The sequence below is a fragment of the Lepisma saccharinum genome, chromosome 2, assembly GCF_977018435.1.
Source record: "Lepisma saccharinum chromosome 2, izLepSacc3.1, whole genome shotgun sequence".
NCBI lineage: Eukaryota > Metazoa > Arthropoda > Insecta > Zygentoma > Lepismatidae > Lepisma > Lepisma saccharinum.
In genome coordinates this window covers 11569784-11586978 of record NC_139230.1, presented here as the reverse complement: position 1 = coordinate 11586978, position 17195 = coordinate 11569784, and the positions used below count along the sequence as shown (strand labels likewise).

The window sequence follows — 17195 nt, the reverse complement described above, 5'->3', positions numbered from 1 at the left end:
CTCCCAAACTATTTGCTGTACACAAAAAACTATGAAAAGAACACATCTGTAATGTTCAGCATTGCCCTGAATTTTGAGGTAATGCAGAACACCGTGCTCACCATTACCCCTTATGAAGAATAACTATGATAGAGACAAATGGCTTTCTATGTCTTCCTTGATGGGTTCCTCATCTGGAATTAAAAGTGTTGTTGCAGTTACTTTAAGATACACAATGTGTTGTTTATTTATAAACACATATATTTCATCATGTTTCCATTATAATATATACCAGAAATTTATTAAAATTAAATTCCTTTCTCTCATTTTTAGCATTTGCTGAGCTTCAGACTGAAATGACAGATCTCACTGGAGATTTGACAGCAGATAATGGACCTTTCCTGGATTACAGGACATATGCAATGAAAATATTGTTTCCAAACATGGATGATCATGCTGTTCTTCAGGGTGATAGACCAGAACTCTCGCGCAAAGAAAAGGCCCTACGTCTTTTTGGACAACTTATTATGAACAAAACTTTCCTACTGCTCTTTATACGCACTCTTGAAAGTAATCGTTACTTTTCAATGAAAGACAGGTTAGTGGCATTGTGCATATATTTTTTATGTATGTAATACAATAGAGGAATTCTTAATTTTCACGTGGGAGTTAAATGCATTCAGGATCATAAATATTCTCATTAACAAAGCAGGAGAATTGCAGATTACATTTTGATAAAAGAAATTTCCTTTGTTTTAGAAAAAAGTATTACAAGTTCAGTCAGTAGCTAATACTGAAAGGATAAATAATGATTGATTGATTGATTTAGTTTATTTTACTTCGCGTTTTGTGCCTCTTGGCTAATTTGCGAAGATGGGGATGAGTGATGAAATGATGAAATTGATGAATGGACATTCACAAACAACCAAGCCCGACCAGGATTCGAACCCGGGACCCTTGGCATCGCAGCGCGATGTGCTAACCACTCGGCCACAGGGTCGGGCTGGATAAATAATGACTTTGAAGTTTAGATGTAATTTGTAATTGCACAAACTTGTTGATATTTTTTTGATATAAATGGCTAATATTAATTTAATTTAATGGAGCTACCAATTTATAATGTTTTAATAAAATTGTATATTTTGTTTCCAGGGTAAATGTTGCATCATTAATTATGGTCACACTCCAAAGCAAAATGGAGTACTGTACGGATATTTTGAAAACTCTGCTGGCAGAGCTTATTGAGAAATGCATGGAAGGAAAGAATCATCCTAAACTATTGCTCAGAAGGTAAGCAGTGGAATGCACATCTTGTGGCTAGCCATCTTTGTGGCATGATTTGTGTGAAACAATAGATGCATTAGCAAGGTTCTATATTGTAATGGTACGGTGTTCGTGTCCCCATATTTACCGCTAGAGAATGTAACTCAGATGGCTGGAGTTAGAGCTGTAAGAGAATACACTTTATTTAGGTAGAGCCTTAATACTAGGTGGGAAGACCTGTAGGGTCTACACACAATTAAGCACATAGATAACGATAACAAGGTTTATTATAAAAGAGTAGTTGCTGTTGATATATGAAGAACTCTGCCTAAGAGAGTTAGGGGTAAGGGAGCTGCTTCGAAAGAAGGTACAGGATTACGCTGTTGTTTAAGATGATCCGTGCCCATATTCAAAGTGCCTGAAGACAGCCTGGACTTGGCTGGGTGAATAGCTATCCTGGGTCTGAGATTGGACAGTGCCTCAGGCCACACTTCAGATCTGCCGGTCGACTTCCACAGCTGTAGTCCTGCAACTAGGGTTTATATACTTCAGGTGTGGCCGTAGCAACCACAGGCAAGGTTATTTATGTTGCCTTGTGTCATTCTCAGGAAGTTTAGAAGGTCATGGATATGTGGACTGAAGTTTGATCGTATCTGGTGTTCTCATTATGGAGTCATCAGCGTCGTTTGCATGTGGTGTCCTCCCATGTAGGGTTGCTCCCACAATCGGTTCCAAGTAACCAATGCAGTAACCACAGTTTTCCTGATGTTGAAGGGTAGAGTGGGCACATGGACAGTGATGACTGATGAAGATATGCAGTGCAGTGCATCCTGTTGTGAACTTGTCCCAAAACAAAGTTTGCAGAAAAGTTATGAACATGCGAAAACTTGCACCTTACAATATGTACTAAACAGGGAGCATAAAGTGATAGAGCATTTGAAGATAAGAATCAGTGCAGATGAAATATGAAAGAGAGATGTATAAAATATTAAAAAGTATTCATCAGTGGGAACACTCTTGTCATCGTATTTGTGAGAAACTCCTCCCACTCCTGCTCTGCTGCTTACTGGCCTTCACCAGTTGCCAATCACAGATTATACTTTAAACTGTGGGTCCAGTCCCAGTCAAGCTATCTGGGCATAAAGCTTCCAGAAACAAGGGAATTATTTGCTAGTTTTTAAACTTAAACCTTTTTATAGTCATTTTTGAGATTTTGAATGTTGCTCAATCAGTGTGTATTAAAAGTAGGGATGGGCCGATATGAAAATTTGGCCGATACCGATAAAGTACAGATATAAAATTTACCGCTACCGATAACCGATATTCTACCGATCCGATATAAAATTAGAAATAGTCCTTGAAGAACCTGAAAGGTTCACTGACCTCTTTAATAAATGTGTGTTTCAAGGTGACTGCAGTGCAAGAGAAATTGCATATTTAGACATTTACTTTTTTAGAAAGTAGGGCATGTATATTATCCATAAAAATTACAACAAAGTGGCAGAATTTTGCACTAAATTATCAGAAAATAATCGATATATCGGATCGGTAAAATAATCGGTAATTTTACTGATAAACCGATACACCGATATGCCTATATCGGCCGATACCAATAGAGTACCGATTAATCGGTCCCATCCCTAATTAAAAGTATTACTTTTTTTTTGTTTTTTCATAACATGAATACTGAAATGCTGTTTTTTTTTTATTTGCTGTCATTCACAGATACTCAATTTGTAGAACTATAACAATATTCTTATATATTTATTAATAGCATTCTCATGTAAATGCAATGCTGTTTTAAAGGGTGGAATATATTTCTTTATGTGCTTCAGTTTCTGATTCCAACACATTTCTCCACAGAACGGAAAGTGTAGCTGAAAAGATGCTCTCAGCTTGGTTTACATTCCTTCTGTACAAATTCCTCCGAGAATGTGCAGGCGAACCATTGTACATGTTGTTCCGTGCCATTAAGCAACAAGTGGACAAGGGACCTGTAGATTCTATCACAAGTGAGGCAAGGTATTCACTTAGTGAAGAAAAGCTCATTCGTCAGTCAATAGATTTCAAGCCAATGGTAAGTTCGTTAGAATACATGTATGAAGAATGCAACATTAGTATTAGTGTTATATTTATTAACAAGCCACATGAAGGTGCACACAAAATTAAGATCTGTAATTCTAATATAAAGCCTAGTCATTTATCATCTAAAGTAATATTCATTAAATTTTATGGAATATTAATTTTCAAACATTGTACATAATTTCTAGACATGGGTGATTTTTCAATGTACTGAACTTCTTATTGTAAGTTTCGAAGCTTTCCTGGTGACGATTGATGAAAAGATTCTCTCAGGCTATCAACCAGGTGAGTTGCAGAAAAGATTCCAAGCTTTCGAGAGCTAACATCACTCTCGTCTTCAGGGTAGAAGTGCACTTCTTATTGTTTGATGAAAAGATTCTCTCGGGCTATCGACCAGGTGAGTTGCAGAAAAGATTGCAAGCTTTCAAGAGCTAACATCACTCTCGTCTTCAGGGTAGAAGTGCACTTCTTATTGTTTGATGAAAAGATTCTCTCGGGCTATCGACCAGGTGAGTTGTGGAAAAGATTCCAAGCTTTCGAGAGCTAGGAGAGAGAATCTTTTCATCATTCGTGGCCAGGAAAGCTTAAAGACTTACTTGTTATTGTTTGTTTTAGTTGCTTAAAATGATATTCTTCATCAGCTAATTTAAAAATAAATGTTGTTTATTACTGCCTACATATTACAGTTTGATTTTACTTGTTTTATCACCTGCTATCCATATCTGAATTTCACTATTTGTCTTTATTTATCATTACATTTCATATTCTGATATCAAAGATTGTTTTTCTGCATTCTGCATCTCTCTGCTTCAGTTTTATTACACTAAAAAATCAATAAAAATTGTGCAAGATTTGTGTCCAGAGACCATTTCACACCAGATATAACAATGCTGGTTATTTCAATGTAATACATTTTGTTTGCATTCAGAATATTAAATTGACACAGTCTGGTGATCCAAAGCAGTACCCCTTCATCAGTTTGTTAAGTACTTTGTTTTCTTACTATTTTTTTGCAGACTGTTTTCATTTCAATATCTCAACAGACAATGTATGGCAGTGGATTGGATCCCAACACTGAAAACGTTCCTGTGAAAGTTCTAGATTGCGACACGATCTCGCAGGTAAAAGATAAGGCACTGGATACAATATATCGATCAACACCATACAGCCAGAGGCCTAGGAAGGATGATCTTGACCTTGGTATGTAGCTTTTGATTTATTTACTTATGTATGAATTGAAGGGCATGCAGGATAATTGTGTTTTAGAATTTAAGATTTATGTGAAGATTCATAAAAGTTTTTAATGAGAAGACACCTCTGTATTTTCAAAATTAATGTTGTTCCATTTCTTATGTGTCCACATGTAAGATTTGACCATCCAACTAATGATTTCATCTCAAAAGAGGAAAACAGTAAGGCATGGGAAAGTGTTGATGTGTCATCATTTTAAAAGTAGGCAGGTAGAAATGGATAAAATTGTGAGACATTTGAATTTCTTAAAGAGGTCATATTAATCCATAGGATTCTTTTCCAGGAGGAACAAACAAGAGGCATATTTTCCTCCATAATAATGTTACCCCTGCAATGCCCTTCTAATAATTAACATACATTGTTGTGACTGAAAGAAATTATATCTTTTGAAATACATAATTTTAGGTTGACATTCATTTTCATTGACATTACCCCCCCCCCCACCCTCTTCCAGATGTCTATGCTGGTAGATGCAATATCATAGTGTTTTGTGTATTAGTGTACTGATTGGAATATATAATAATGTTTTTTATAGGCTGTAGCTACAGTGTATATTGAAGAATTCCAAGGTTAGAAGTGAATAGTTCTGTTTATTAATATTTGTCTGCGTAAAAGAATATTAATCTTGCCATCAGAGTTTCACTGATTGATGCAGATAATATTGAGTCAGGGTAAACCAAAGAAGGGATGTAACATTATAATGATTAACAAAAAGTTACAAAAATGTTAAACATCGAAAAATACAGCACAGTACAATATGCAAGAGGTATACAAGGTGAGTTGTGATGTCATCATGGTAGTTTCAGATCTTGTTGTGATTAGGAATTTACTTACCATGCACAAAAAATTTTATTTGAATTTTTCTTATTCTACATTGCTTTCCTGCCTCTCTAAGCTAATTGTGAGTATGAAGATGAATGTTGATTGGATGAAATTGATGGATGGATACTCCTACCCATGCCAGGAAATCAAACCTGGTACTGGCTGTGGCAAGATGGGGTTCTCAACCACTGAAGTAATGCACGTGCATAGATGTGAAAGATTTAGTGTGTGTGTGTGATCGCAGGCTAAAGTGCATTGTAACTTCTCATATGAAATTGATCATGAGCATAAAATGTTTTAATAAGCCGACAAACTTCACTAACATGTATTTTGTCTATTAAGTGCACAGTACTTAGTTTCTCTTTTGCTGAAAATTATTATCATCATTATTGTAATATGTACCTAACATATGCAAGCTTCCACTATTCAATTAATTATTGTGAGAGATAGATTTACAGGATATAACAAAACTTATATTCCTTTCCAGAATGGAGAACAGGTGCTTCAGGAAGATTAATCCTATATGATGAAGATTCAACAACTAAAGTAGATGGAGAATGGAAGAAGAGGAATACATTGAATCATTACAGGGTATGTTTTGTTTACAGATTTATTTTTCCTAACGTTCATTTATTTGTGACAACATTAGTTCATAATTTCAACTTCAATGACTGTTGCAAGCTTTCATCATAATTATTACATTATAATAGCAATTGTCATTATTATTTAAAAATATTGTGGCTATTTAATTTAATGCTTCTAGGCATTAATTTATAACAATGCAGACAAAAGTTGATTACGTAAATGCATGTCAAAACTGTCTGATTATATGATATTTTCTTTCATAAATTACCTCATGTCTGTATAAATAATTTTAAGTGCTGGTAGTTGCTTCATTTCATGACAATGTTTTCTTTGTAATTTTGCGAGTTATTATTTCTGTGGATTGAACGTTCATAATACTCTTTCTAGGTGCAAGATGGAGCCTCGTTAACTCTAGTCCCAAAACAGTCGTCCATTTATAATTTATCAATATTATCTGAGAAAACAGAAAAGTCTCACAAGTACGAGACTTTGAACTTGTCCAAATTCAGTTCAGCCAGTCCGCCCCTCAGCAGAGCAACATCACCTCTCAATCACGACCATGAGGGAGGGCTTAAGGTGAGTTAATTAATGCTTCTTGACATGAAATTTTTAATACATATAAATTAAAAAGGGTACAAATTTATCAAATATAGTGAACTTTTGTGTTAATATTTTTAGGTTTGAAAAGTAATACATAATTACTTATCTCGGGGATTGGCTAAGTATCTGATTACTGATTTGTCTGTGGAAATATTTTCAGTGGCTTGTGAATGATTCGCAACATCACATCATGCTGATTTTACCCCTTCACCATAGGCAGCAGACAGCTCAGTCAATATATCAAGATGTCATAACAATGATCTCTCAATATGCTGGAATCATTCTCAAACTCGCACACAACCAAATCTTGACATTGACCACCACTTGTATGCCAATAAAATTATAAAAAACAACTTAGGGATGGGGAAAAGAAAGGAACGTTATGTGTCAATCGTCTGTCCATCCATGTCAACTATTGATACATCTAACTATTACTGTTAAGATTTGATGAGCTAAGAGACCTACCAAATAGTAGCTCAAGGCAACATTAATTTGATTGGCCATCTGGCCATGAGACGACAATCTTTGAAACTAGTATAAGTGATGATGTAAAATTCCATAAAGTTAAGTTTCTTGTAAATATAAGCTTGACATTTTTATTGTCCCAACAGTCTGTCAGTTAAAACATAAAAAAATAACTCTTTATATTTCAATACCTAATATTTCATTTTGTATGTGCTAAGTTTGTATTGAATACTGGACGATAAACTCACAATTTACCTATTAAATCACCCATGAAAGTTTTGTAATGTATTTGTAAACATAGAACAAGGAATATGGGTCCAGTTGTACAACAAATACATACTATTTAAAATGTTAGCATGTTAGAAAACTTATTTCATCCTTAAATTATGTAGTTAGTCTTTCTTTCCATGTTTGCATAATTATGATGTAATAGCACTTTTTATTTGACTGTAATTTTGTACTTTTTTTTCCAAATAGGCAAAATATTTTCTCACTTCAGAAAAATAATTGTTATTCTGTTAATGAAGTGTGTGTTTATCAATACTCTGATAGTTGTTAGTGATGCATTCAGATGTTTATTTTTTAACTTTTGTGCCTGTGTTAAGAAAAGTTTAATTAGTATGAAGTACACATTATGTTTACATTATTGATTGGATTGGAGGATAGACCACTCTTTAGTCAAATGTTCTTCTATTCCTAGGTGTGGCACCTGGTAAAACATCATGATACAGATGCACAGAAAGAAGGGGAAAGAGGGAATAAAATGGTTTCCGAAATCTACCTAACGAGGTTGTTGGCCACCAAGGTAAGCTTAAATTATTTATTTTCTAAAATCTCCTGTGTAAAGAATGTTACTGAATTCATTTTATGTTAATTTTATCAGTTCATCGCTTCTCATTATTGCTAGAAAAGTAGTGTTTCAGTTTATGTTTAAACTACACTTTTTGCACAGATAGGCTAATCGGTACTGGGCCTAGAGTTTAAAGTGGTATCTGGACCACTATGTGCCTCCACTGGGTATCCAACACAGGACCCTTTGATTACAAGGTGATGACATTCCCACTGCACTTTCAGGGAGGCTCGCTAGAAAAGTAGAAATTATAAGAATGTGAAACAATACAATTTGCTCCTTTTCTTATTTTCATTGTGTTTTTGCCTCTATAGGTTCATTTCAATGATGAGAATGAATGATGATAAATGAAATTGATAAGGAAAACACACGAATCAACATCCATGCTTGGGCTGGGGCTCGAACACAGAACCTTTGGCAGCTCAACATTCTCAGCCAATTAGATGGCTATACCAATACAAGTCAATTATGTAAAATGTTATCAGATAATTATTTTTATTGCTTGTATATAAATTTCTTGCTTCTTCTGCTCAAGCTATAAGGTGTGAACTCTGAACAAGGAGAGCTGCCATTGTAATTTCTTCATTGTTTCAGTTTCTCTACAGTTTTACAGTTGTGAAAGTTCATTTCAATGGATAACATCATTTCATTTAAACTCTCTCGTATATATCTCTGGAGGAAGCAAAGAAAAACAAGTGTCTGTGCAAGTAGTGATGCAAGATGGCTTCACCAATGAACACATGAGAGGGAATGGGATTGGGTGGGGGAGGGAAGCAACTGAAGTTACCAGCCTTCATAGCAGCATACTGCTTTGCTCTGCCCACTCCCCCCCCCACCCCCTTCTCTGCTGCTATGTGTGGCCTTGCTCCAGAGATAGGAGACAGAGTATAGTCTTGAAATTCTGTAAAGAGCTGCAGTGGTTTAGTCGGTAGGGCTGCCACATGTGAGACAGTTAGATTCCCGGGATGGGTGATTTAAAGTAGGGATTTTTCTGACCTTGTCCCCACATAATGCAGCTCTGGGAGTTCACCCAGCCTCAAATAAATGGGTACCTGGGGGCAACCCAGTAGGGGGGGGGGGGGGTAAAGGCAGTTAGTTGATCACATCACCACCAAAATGGCCAAGATCGAGAATGTGTGAGGCTTTACCCCAACATCCCCTAAATGTGCCTTTGTGCATGGGGAACATAACCTTATGAAATTCTCTGACCCAAAGATAGTTTTTTTCAATAAATTAAGTGATTTTTATTGTATTTTATTAACTGGTAATATGAACTTTATACTTCAGGGTACACTTCAAAAATTTGTGGATGATCTCTTTGAGACCATCTTCAGCACTGCTCACCGTGGGAGTGCCTTACCATTGGCCATCAAGTACATGTTTGACTTCCTGGATGACCAGGCCCTGCAGCATGGGATCACAGACCCTGAAGTAGTTCATACATGGAAAAGCAATAGGTAAATTTATCTCTTTGTTTACATTATGAATTTCTTTGCATTGGTTCATTATTAATTGTTTTTGTACAAATGATGTATAATTCTGAAACATGCAGACTAGGGATGGGACAGATATTCGTGTATCGGTTTATCAGTAAAATTACAGATTATTTTACCAATCTGATATATCTATAAATATCCTATAATTTAGTGCAAAATTCTGCCATTTTTATGGATAATCTCCATGTCTACTTTTTTTAAAAAAGTAAAAAGTATGAAACTTGTTTTGCACTGCAGTCACCTGGAAACAATCCTATGTTAAGGAGGTCAATGAACTATTCAGGTTCTTCAAGGATCATTTGGAATTTTACATCAGATTGGTAGAATTCAAAATTTCATATCAGCTCATCCCTAATACAGATATTTAAGATATAATATAACTATAATAAATAGAGGCTTTGCTACACTTGGAAAATATTCTATTGTGTTTTCATGTTCAACGGCTGCCTCATGAATAAACTAGTCCAGAGCCAGTGCCGATGTATCAGTATTGGAAAGAATTGGTTGGATTTTATGTACAGATACCAGTCGATACTCTTCCGGTGTTTTGGTCTTTAGCAGGGTCCACAAAGAATGCCACACAATGCTTTTGCAGTGTCTAATTATCCTGGAAGTTATGCAAAACTCAAAATTTCCATTTATTTTGCACCAATATTGTGTGAGGAAACTATTTTGTGATCACAACAGTTACTTCAATATTCTGATGGAATTCTAGAATACTTTGAAATGAAACTCTAAAAAAATAGATGCTTATCATTGAAATGGCACCCACTAATATTAATCAATATTTTGAACTTTTAATAATTTCAATTTTGAAGCATGTGTATCAGTATCTGTGAAATCGGCATCGGTAAGTGTATTGGTTAAAAGTAGTATTGGCTCAGCTTTAGAATAAACTTTTGCATTTTCTTGATGCACTTAAATGTTTGCATGTGTACATGTGAAGAGGCATCATAATCAAACAAATAAAAATATGAAATTTCTAAATGATGCATTAATCCTAGTGATAAAGATATGTTCATAATTACATATAGCACTTCAAACTTACACTGTGCCAGTATATTTAAATTCTCATTGGGAAAAAATATATCTGCTTTTTTTACCAGGTGACCCTCAGCAGCTAAAGTCACTCAGACTAGTTAGATACAGTGTGTTCCATGCTCTAGTTTTACACTAGGCACAATCCAGTTCAACTCTCAAGTAACAAAAATAATGCTAATACCTTAAAATACACAATGAAAGAAAAATGTCCAAATTTTGTTCTGTGCATGTTATCGTAATACATTATCTTGTTTTTCAGCTTACCACTTCGATTTTGGGTCAACCTATTGAAGAATCCAAATTTTGTATTTGATATCCATAAGTCCAATATTGTGGATTCCTGCCTTTCTGTTGTAGCACAAACTTTTATGGATTCATGTTCAACATCAGATCATAGGTTGGGTAAGTTTTTAAATTTATTTCACATCCTCTTTATAATTGTGTACCCATGTACACTCCATAGATTGGATTTCCAATAGTCCATTGAATATCTTGTGATTTGACACACACCGGAAATGTAATATGTGGGAAATTTAAACAAAAAATGCATTTGTATTTGTCTTGCTACATCTCATCTTCAAAATATAAAACTTAAAATTCGGGTCCCAAATACAACATTTTTTTGCAACTTTGTTGTTTACAGTTCATTGCAATTTATACAAGGTCTGTATTAATTATATTTTGAAGTCATAACAATCTAATTTTTCATTAAACTTAATGACTATTGAATTTTAAAATTCAGTTGTATTATTCATATAATTATCTATCAGTTCAAAATATAGTACAGATAGGTGAATGCCTATGGCAAGTTTATTAGTGTTTCAGATTTGATTAAATGTATAACATAAAAAGACACTAGCATTCTTAAATACAGAAATGTATTGCTGCAGTAACACAAGCCTTCCATCTATCTGCATTCTGGGCAAGAGGAATTCAGTCCTTGCCATTCTTGCTAATTTCCTTCAGGTCTATTCCAATAATATCTTTCCATCTTCATTTTGAGATCACTTACCAGCAGGTTTTCCAATACGGATCCTGTAAGCTCTTTCCTCTCCATGTATGATGTATGCCATGTGATCATCTGGATTAAATTATGCAGCTTCACCAAGTAAAGAAAAAACTCTGGTGTTGTCATCAAAATTTCAACTACAAGCAAGCAGAGGGAGGGTGAGAGAGTTTACAATGTACTTCTGCCCTTGTGTTGCCAAAATTTCATTTGATTTGATTTTTTGTTATTTAGCATTGGTAAAAACTTTCAACTAATTGTGATGCTGAGGATGAATGATGATATAATGAAATTGATGAAGGGACACTCACAGAGAACACCCATGCCCAGGCTGGGATTTGAACCCTGGGATCGTGGCATGCTGTGGTAACCACTCTGCCATGGCAGTCGGCATGTTACTGTGACCATTACTTAGTGCCAAGTGCACAAGCAAATGGGAAGTACCGATGACTGTCCACTTTAATTTGGGAGTTTGTCAGGGTTTTTGCTCATCTTGGTTGAGCTATACTAATAACCTTAGGAGATATTTTAATATCTTAAAAAAAAAAAACATGATTAAATATTTATTTTACAGGCAAAGATTCTCCAAGTTCAAAATTGCTGTATGCCAAGGACATTCCAGTGTACAAGGAGTGGGTAGAAAGGTATTATTCAGACATTAAAATTATGCCTGCCATCTCAGACCAGGATATGAATGCTATGCTGGCTGAGGAATCTAGGGTATGTATGAATTTTCTTTACATGTAGTAGCATCAACAATAATTAAAAATGATCTTTGTTAGTATTTTTGCTGTATTTTACACTATACCCTAAGGTTGGATATCTTGCATTTGGTGCAAATTGTCACAAGTTTGAATTCATCATAGTAATGAGATTTTTGTTGAAGGCAGCTGGAAAATTACTTTCATACGAAATTGAAGAAGTTGCTGCTCTAGATAGCCAGGAAGCCCTCTTCATGTTATGGTACAGTCTGGGACAATTCTGGGTTGTAATTATCCCACTGAAAGTATGGAGATAACCCAGAATTGTCCACGACTGTACTATATGTCAATAAATTATTGTTATCCGATTTTTCCAGTCAGTCAAATACTTTCACCGCATGTGTTTTGAAGTCAAGTGCACATGTACAACAATTGTCTATATTAATTTATAGACAATTGTATACTTATCTAGAAAAAAATTATGCCCAATTTCAAACTGTGCGACAGTTTACAATGTGAAGTGGTAGAAATGCCTAGGGACATCAGAGTAGATTATAGAAAATATTTACCTTGTTTTAACCTCACATTGCAGACAGAGATAAAAGGATCTGATGTAGTATCTAGGTCAGTGATTTATATTTTGAGCTTAAACTCCTAATGGAAGAAGCAGGTGTGCATTCCCAAAGTAGCACCTATCATATCCATTAATTGCATGATCAAGTCCCGAAATTTAATAACTATGTAAGCACCCATGTTGCCTTTACAAATCTATTGTCCTGAGAGAAAAAAAGTTGTCGAATATGCTAATTTACACGATTGCAATAAGCTGTATGTATGTACATATTAACATTAATGTTGGTCAATATATGAAGGGGTAGATAATAATGGAAGATTCAATATATACAAAGCCTGTATGAATGTTATAGTTGTTCACGGATGTGTAATCCTTTACAAAAATACAGATACACATTTTTAAAAAGTAACTTGCCTTGGTCGTATAACTCTTGAATTAAGTTTAAAATTTTGAGTAGACCAATTTTATATTGATGATGAAAGAAATCAACCTTAATTGTGTTTCCTACTATATTGCTGATTTGAAGCCAGTACTTTTTTTCACTGATGAGTAGGGATCGGATTTTTATGCACTAAAAAATGTCAAAATATGAATGCACCTATGCAGAAAAACTTGCAACTTATTCATTACAATATGCACACAAAATTTTCATTGAGGGTCTAAAAACTGATTCCACACAACTTTTTAACTAACAAATGAAACGTTCAAATTACATTACTTTCATGAAAAGACTAAGACAAAAAAAAAGGGGGGGCTACAAAACATATAGCAGAGGAACTTTTACTTATTAGGAAGAGGACCTCACATTCAATTTTCCAAGGCTTCGGATTCTCTTCTGTTGCAGTTTACAATTAGGAGATATTTTAGGTTTTCCAGCATCAGTAGTCTTTTGTTGTCTCGTAAGATGTCCTTGTAGCTGGAGAAACATCTTTCAACCTCACAGGAACTTACCGGTGCATATTGAAAGGCAGCAATTTGCTCCACTGATAATGACTTTGTCAGTAAGGGTCCACTGCGTTTACCAGCTAAAATTTCTTCAGTCACAAATTTCTTTATGCCCTGGGTTTTTTGAAAGTATGCTGTGGACTTTTTCCTTCACTGTTTCACCAACTTTTCCAGGAATCGAATTTAGTTTAGAGATTGTAGTTTTGAAAACGTTCAGCAAATCACTTAGTGAAGAACTGCTTTTTTCCAGAGAGGTAATGCCCGATGGAAGATGTGAGAAATGAGCTGAAATGAAGGCAAGATTACCTTCTATGTCTGCGTGCTTTAATACTTCTTGAGAAATCTGAATCGGTGCTGCACTATGGGGATCAAAAGTACTAACAATATCCCTAACTGTTTCTACATGTTCAGCATAATAAATGACAGCATTGAGCCATGGGAAAATGTCGCATTGGCGCCAGGATTAAAATTTGCACACAAATATTTAGAAAAATGTAAAATAAAATAATTTTATGAGGAAAATATGCAGTAAAAAAGGAAATCTTCCAAAATATTATGCCCGTTAATAAAACAACTAAAATATGCATTTATATGCACCATAAACACATGTCCAAAAGGTAGGGAATGACTTGATTTGAACATTTAACAAAGTGTGCATACTTTTTGGGTGCAATAAAAAAATATGCATTTGCATAAAAATCCGGCCCCTACTGATGAGTCAAGGTGATTTATTTTTAGTTTGTTGTAAGTTAGATAAGAAAAGTCATTTCTTCTATTTTATGATTTACTCATTTTTTCTTATCTTCCAGGTGCATGCCAACGAATTCAACACAAACAGTGCTATCCATGAATTGTATAGTTATGCAGTGAAGTACAATGAACAGTTAGTTGTAACATTAGAAGAAGATGAATTTTCTCAAAAGCAAAGACTAGCCTACAAACTGGAGCAGGTTCACAATATCATGGCAGCAGAGTGATGGGTTTGATTTCCCCTTTCTTTCCTCAGCAGATGTGCTTTTTTTTAAAAGAAATAAAATTTACAAGCAATGGGGTTCCACTACTGAATGTTGGATTGTGATGGTGTAGTGAGTGTGTTGGTTTCATAATAATCACAGTCTTGGAGCCAAGAGAACGTTCGAGTGACTCTGTCCCAGGAAGGTCCGTTTGTATATCTTTTGCACATCCTGGGCCTTGCACTGTGGTTGTTTGACTATGAATGGAGTGATGTGACGTTTGTTTATTGCTCAATGACCAGTCAGTACCAGTGTTGTACAGGAAGACCTCTCAAGCAATGCAAGTGTTTGCAAAATTCATGAAAAGAAGAAATGTGAAACTGAACAATCCCTGAAGTGCCTCTGGTAGAATTGGAAAAAGTGTGCAGTGGAACAAATGTTCTCGTGTTTTGTATGCTTGGCTGATTTCTTTCAGCCGTTTTTGACACTACAGCGTGTGATGTCAGTTCATTTTATTTCCCATCTTCTTAGAAGAGCCACGTTATTGTTAAGTTAACAAATTTTTGTCCGGAATACGTACGCAACCTTTGAACTGTCTTTGCGAGCAGGTCGGCGAAACATTAGGTTGAAACAAAAGCTCCAGAAGAACTGCTGCATGACTGATATGTTCCATATCAAAACTTAAACTTCGAATTAAATTATACTAAAAATAATGCTAATTCTTAACTGTATCTTTACAGTAATTTTGATGATTAATTTTGTCAGGAATTTCGACACTTTTACAAGTTTAGTTTCCTGGAGTGAATTTTTGATTTGCTTTTCAAAGTGCATTGATAATTTAACGTCTTCCATGTTTCTTCTTGCACCACGTTTCCCTGCTCAGAGCACGGTTCCTGGCCACTGGACAAATATCGTGGGAAGTAATGTAAATTTGTACAGTTTTTAAATCATGAAACGAGAGGATGAATCTCATACTATTAAGCACTGGAGTACTGGAGACAAGGTGTACAGTATACCGTAATGCTGTATGATACCTTTTGTTGTACTATTAAAAGTGTTCCAATGTCATTCTTGTATTCAGGTGCTCCTTGGATCTGTCCAGACTACAACTCGGACTAGAATATGTGTCTGTGTAGATGTCAGTGTGAGGCTGTTTTTCCCCCCCTTAATTTTTTTTTCTTTTCAAGATGCACGTTCATCCAGCACACTACCTTCACGGTATTTGGAATTAACAAAAAAAAAATTGTGTATAAGTGAGAACAGTTTTTTATGTGGGGGGAGGGTATGCTCATGAATCAATGAGTGAAATGTCCAGCTTTTTCGTTGGTAGGTACATTGGATGAAGTAATTTTTTTATCTGCCTGTTTTTGTGGCTGATTGGTGTGTCAGTGTTGAGTGATGATATGAACCTTGTGATGCCAGATTAGAGTGCAAGAACTGTTTTTAAGAGGACCAAGCATTCTTTACCTGTATGATCCCTTAATAAAAAATCATGCAAGCATCATCTTGTATGCCATTGACTGTGAGAGATATAGTTTGTGTAATATATTAATTTCTGCTTCATTTGAAGAGAAATATGAACGTGTGTTAAAACTCAGGAAAATTCTGTAGCAAAGTTTTCATTGTTTGTGTAGTGATGCCAATCTGAATATTCATTGAACTTCTAAGACTGTTGTTCCTTTTCAATATGAACTACAAATGGATCACAGTATGGGGGGAGAATAATAAGGGAATAAATTTCAAAGACTGCGCATCCTTTTCAATCAACTTGGATCATAATTGGACACGGATCACAGTGAAGAATAAATTTTTAAGACTGGATCCTTTTTGAATCTATACGGATTAAAAGTGTGGTATGTTTGCCAAGGGAGGCCATTTTGTTCAACTGCTTCATTGAAAAACTGAGATTGTATTGTGTATGTCGACGATTTGTTTTTCAACCTTAGTTGTTGGGTGTATTGAATGTCCCTGTCTACAGCTTTCATAAAAAAATAATAATATTGAACATTGTTGGTCTCCCTACATGATCACATTAATTTTGTTTTATCGTTTTATTGTATGGATATGCTCATTGTTTTGTCACTATAAAGGAGAACATTTTTCATGGAACTGTTTCCTTTATTTGATTTTACTCCTTATTACCCAATCCATAAAGTTTAACATTGAATGTAATGATAGAATGTAAGAATTCTTATCCAAAACTGAAGTAGTTATCACCTAATCAACAAACAGAAAAAAAAAAAGAAAAAAAGGTTACTTTTGAAGAAATTTTGATCAGTGTTTGGTTATTAACATGTTTTATAGTCTCATACATTGTGTTGAGTTTATCCTGTGATTATTTCCAAAATGGCAAAATTTCCACACTTTCAGCATTCAACACAGAATAATAATAATAAAATCTGTTTTACGTGTGCCACTGTTTTGGATTTCAATTAAATTGGTGTGAAGATGACAGTACTTGGGACCTGAAATTCTCATTATAACAATAATTTACTATAGTGCTCCATTTAATGGGTGATTTGCATTATCTATTTGGTTTTTTAGCAAATGTAAATTGCATTTCTTTATTTTGTAACCCTTAG

The 17195-nt window shown here is 34.9% G+C and overlaps 1 protein-coding gene across 4 annotated transcripts in view; it reads left to right on the top strand.

Moving 5' to 3' along the window:
- The window catches only part of PlexA (plexin A), a 597216-nt gene extending 580490 nt beyond the window's left edge, over positions 1–16726 (top strand). For 3 of the 4 annotated variants that reach the window (XM_083117039.1, XM_083117040.1, XM_083117037.1), the window contains 11 exons: positions 313–577; positions 1132–1269; positions 3106–3319; positions 4341–4524; positions 5885–5988; positions 6370–6558; positions 7748–7852; positions 9185–9354; positions 10694–10836; positions 12015–12160; positions 14470–16726. In XM_083117039.1, the coding sequence (XP_082973165.1) occupies positions 313–577; positions 1132–1269; positions 3106–3319; positions 4341–4524; positions 5885–5988; positions 6370–6558; positions 7748–7852; positions 9185–9354; positions 10694–10836; positions 12015–12160; positions 14470–14637 (1826 nt within the window). In that variant the 3' untranslated portion in view covers positions 14638–16726. The remainder of the gene's footprint in view (positions 1–312; positions 578–1131; positions 1270–3105; positions 3320–4340; positions 4525–5884; positions 5989–6369; positions 6559–7747; positions 7853–9184; positions 9355–10693; positions 10837–12014; positions 12161–14469) is intronic. The other variant, XM_083117041.1, reaches the window with a different exon arrangement.
- The last annotated feature ends 469 nt before the right edge of the window (positions 16727–17195 follow it).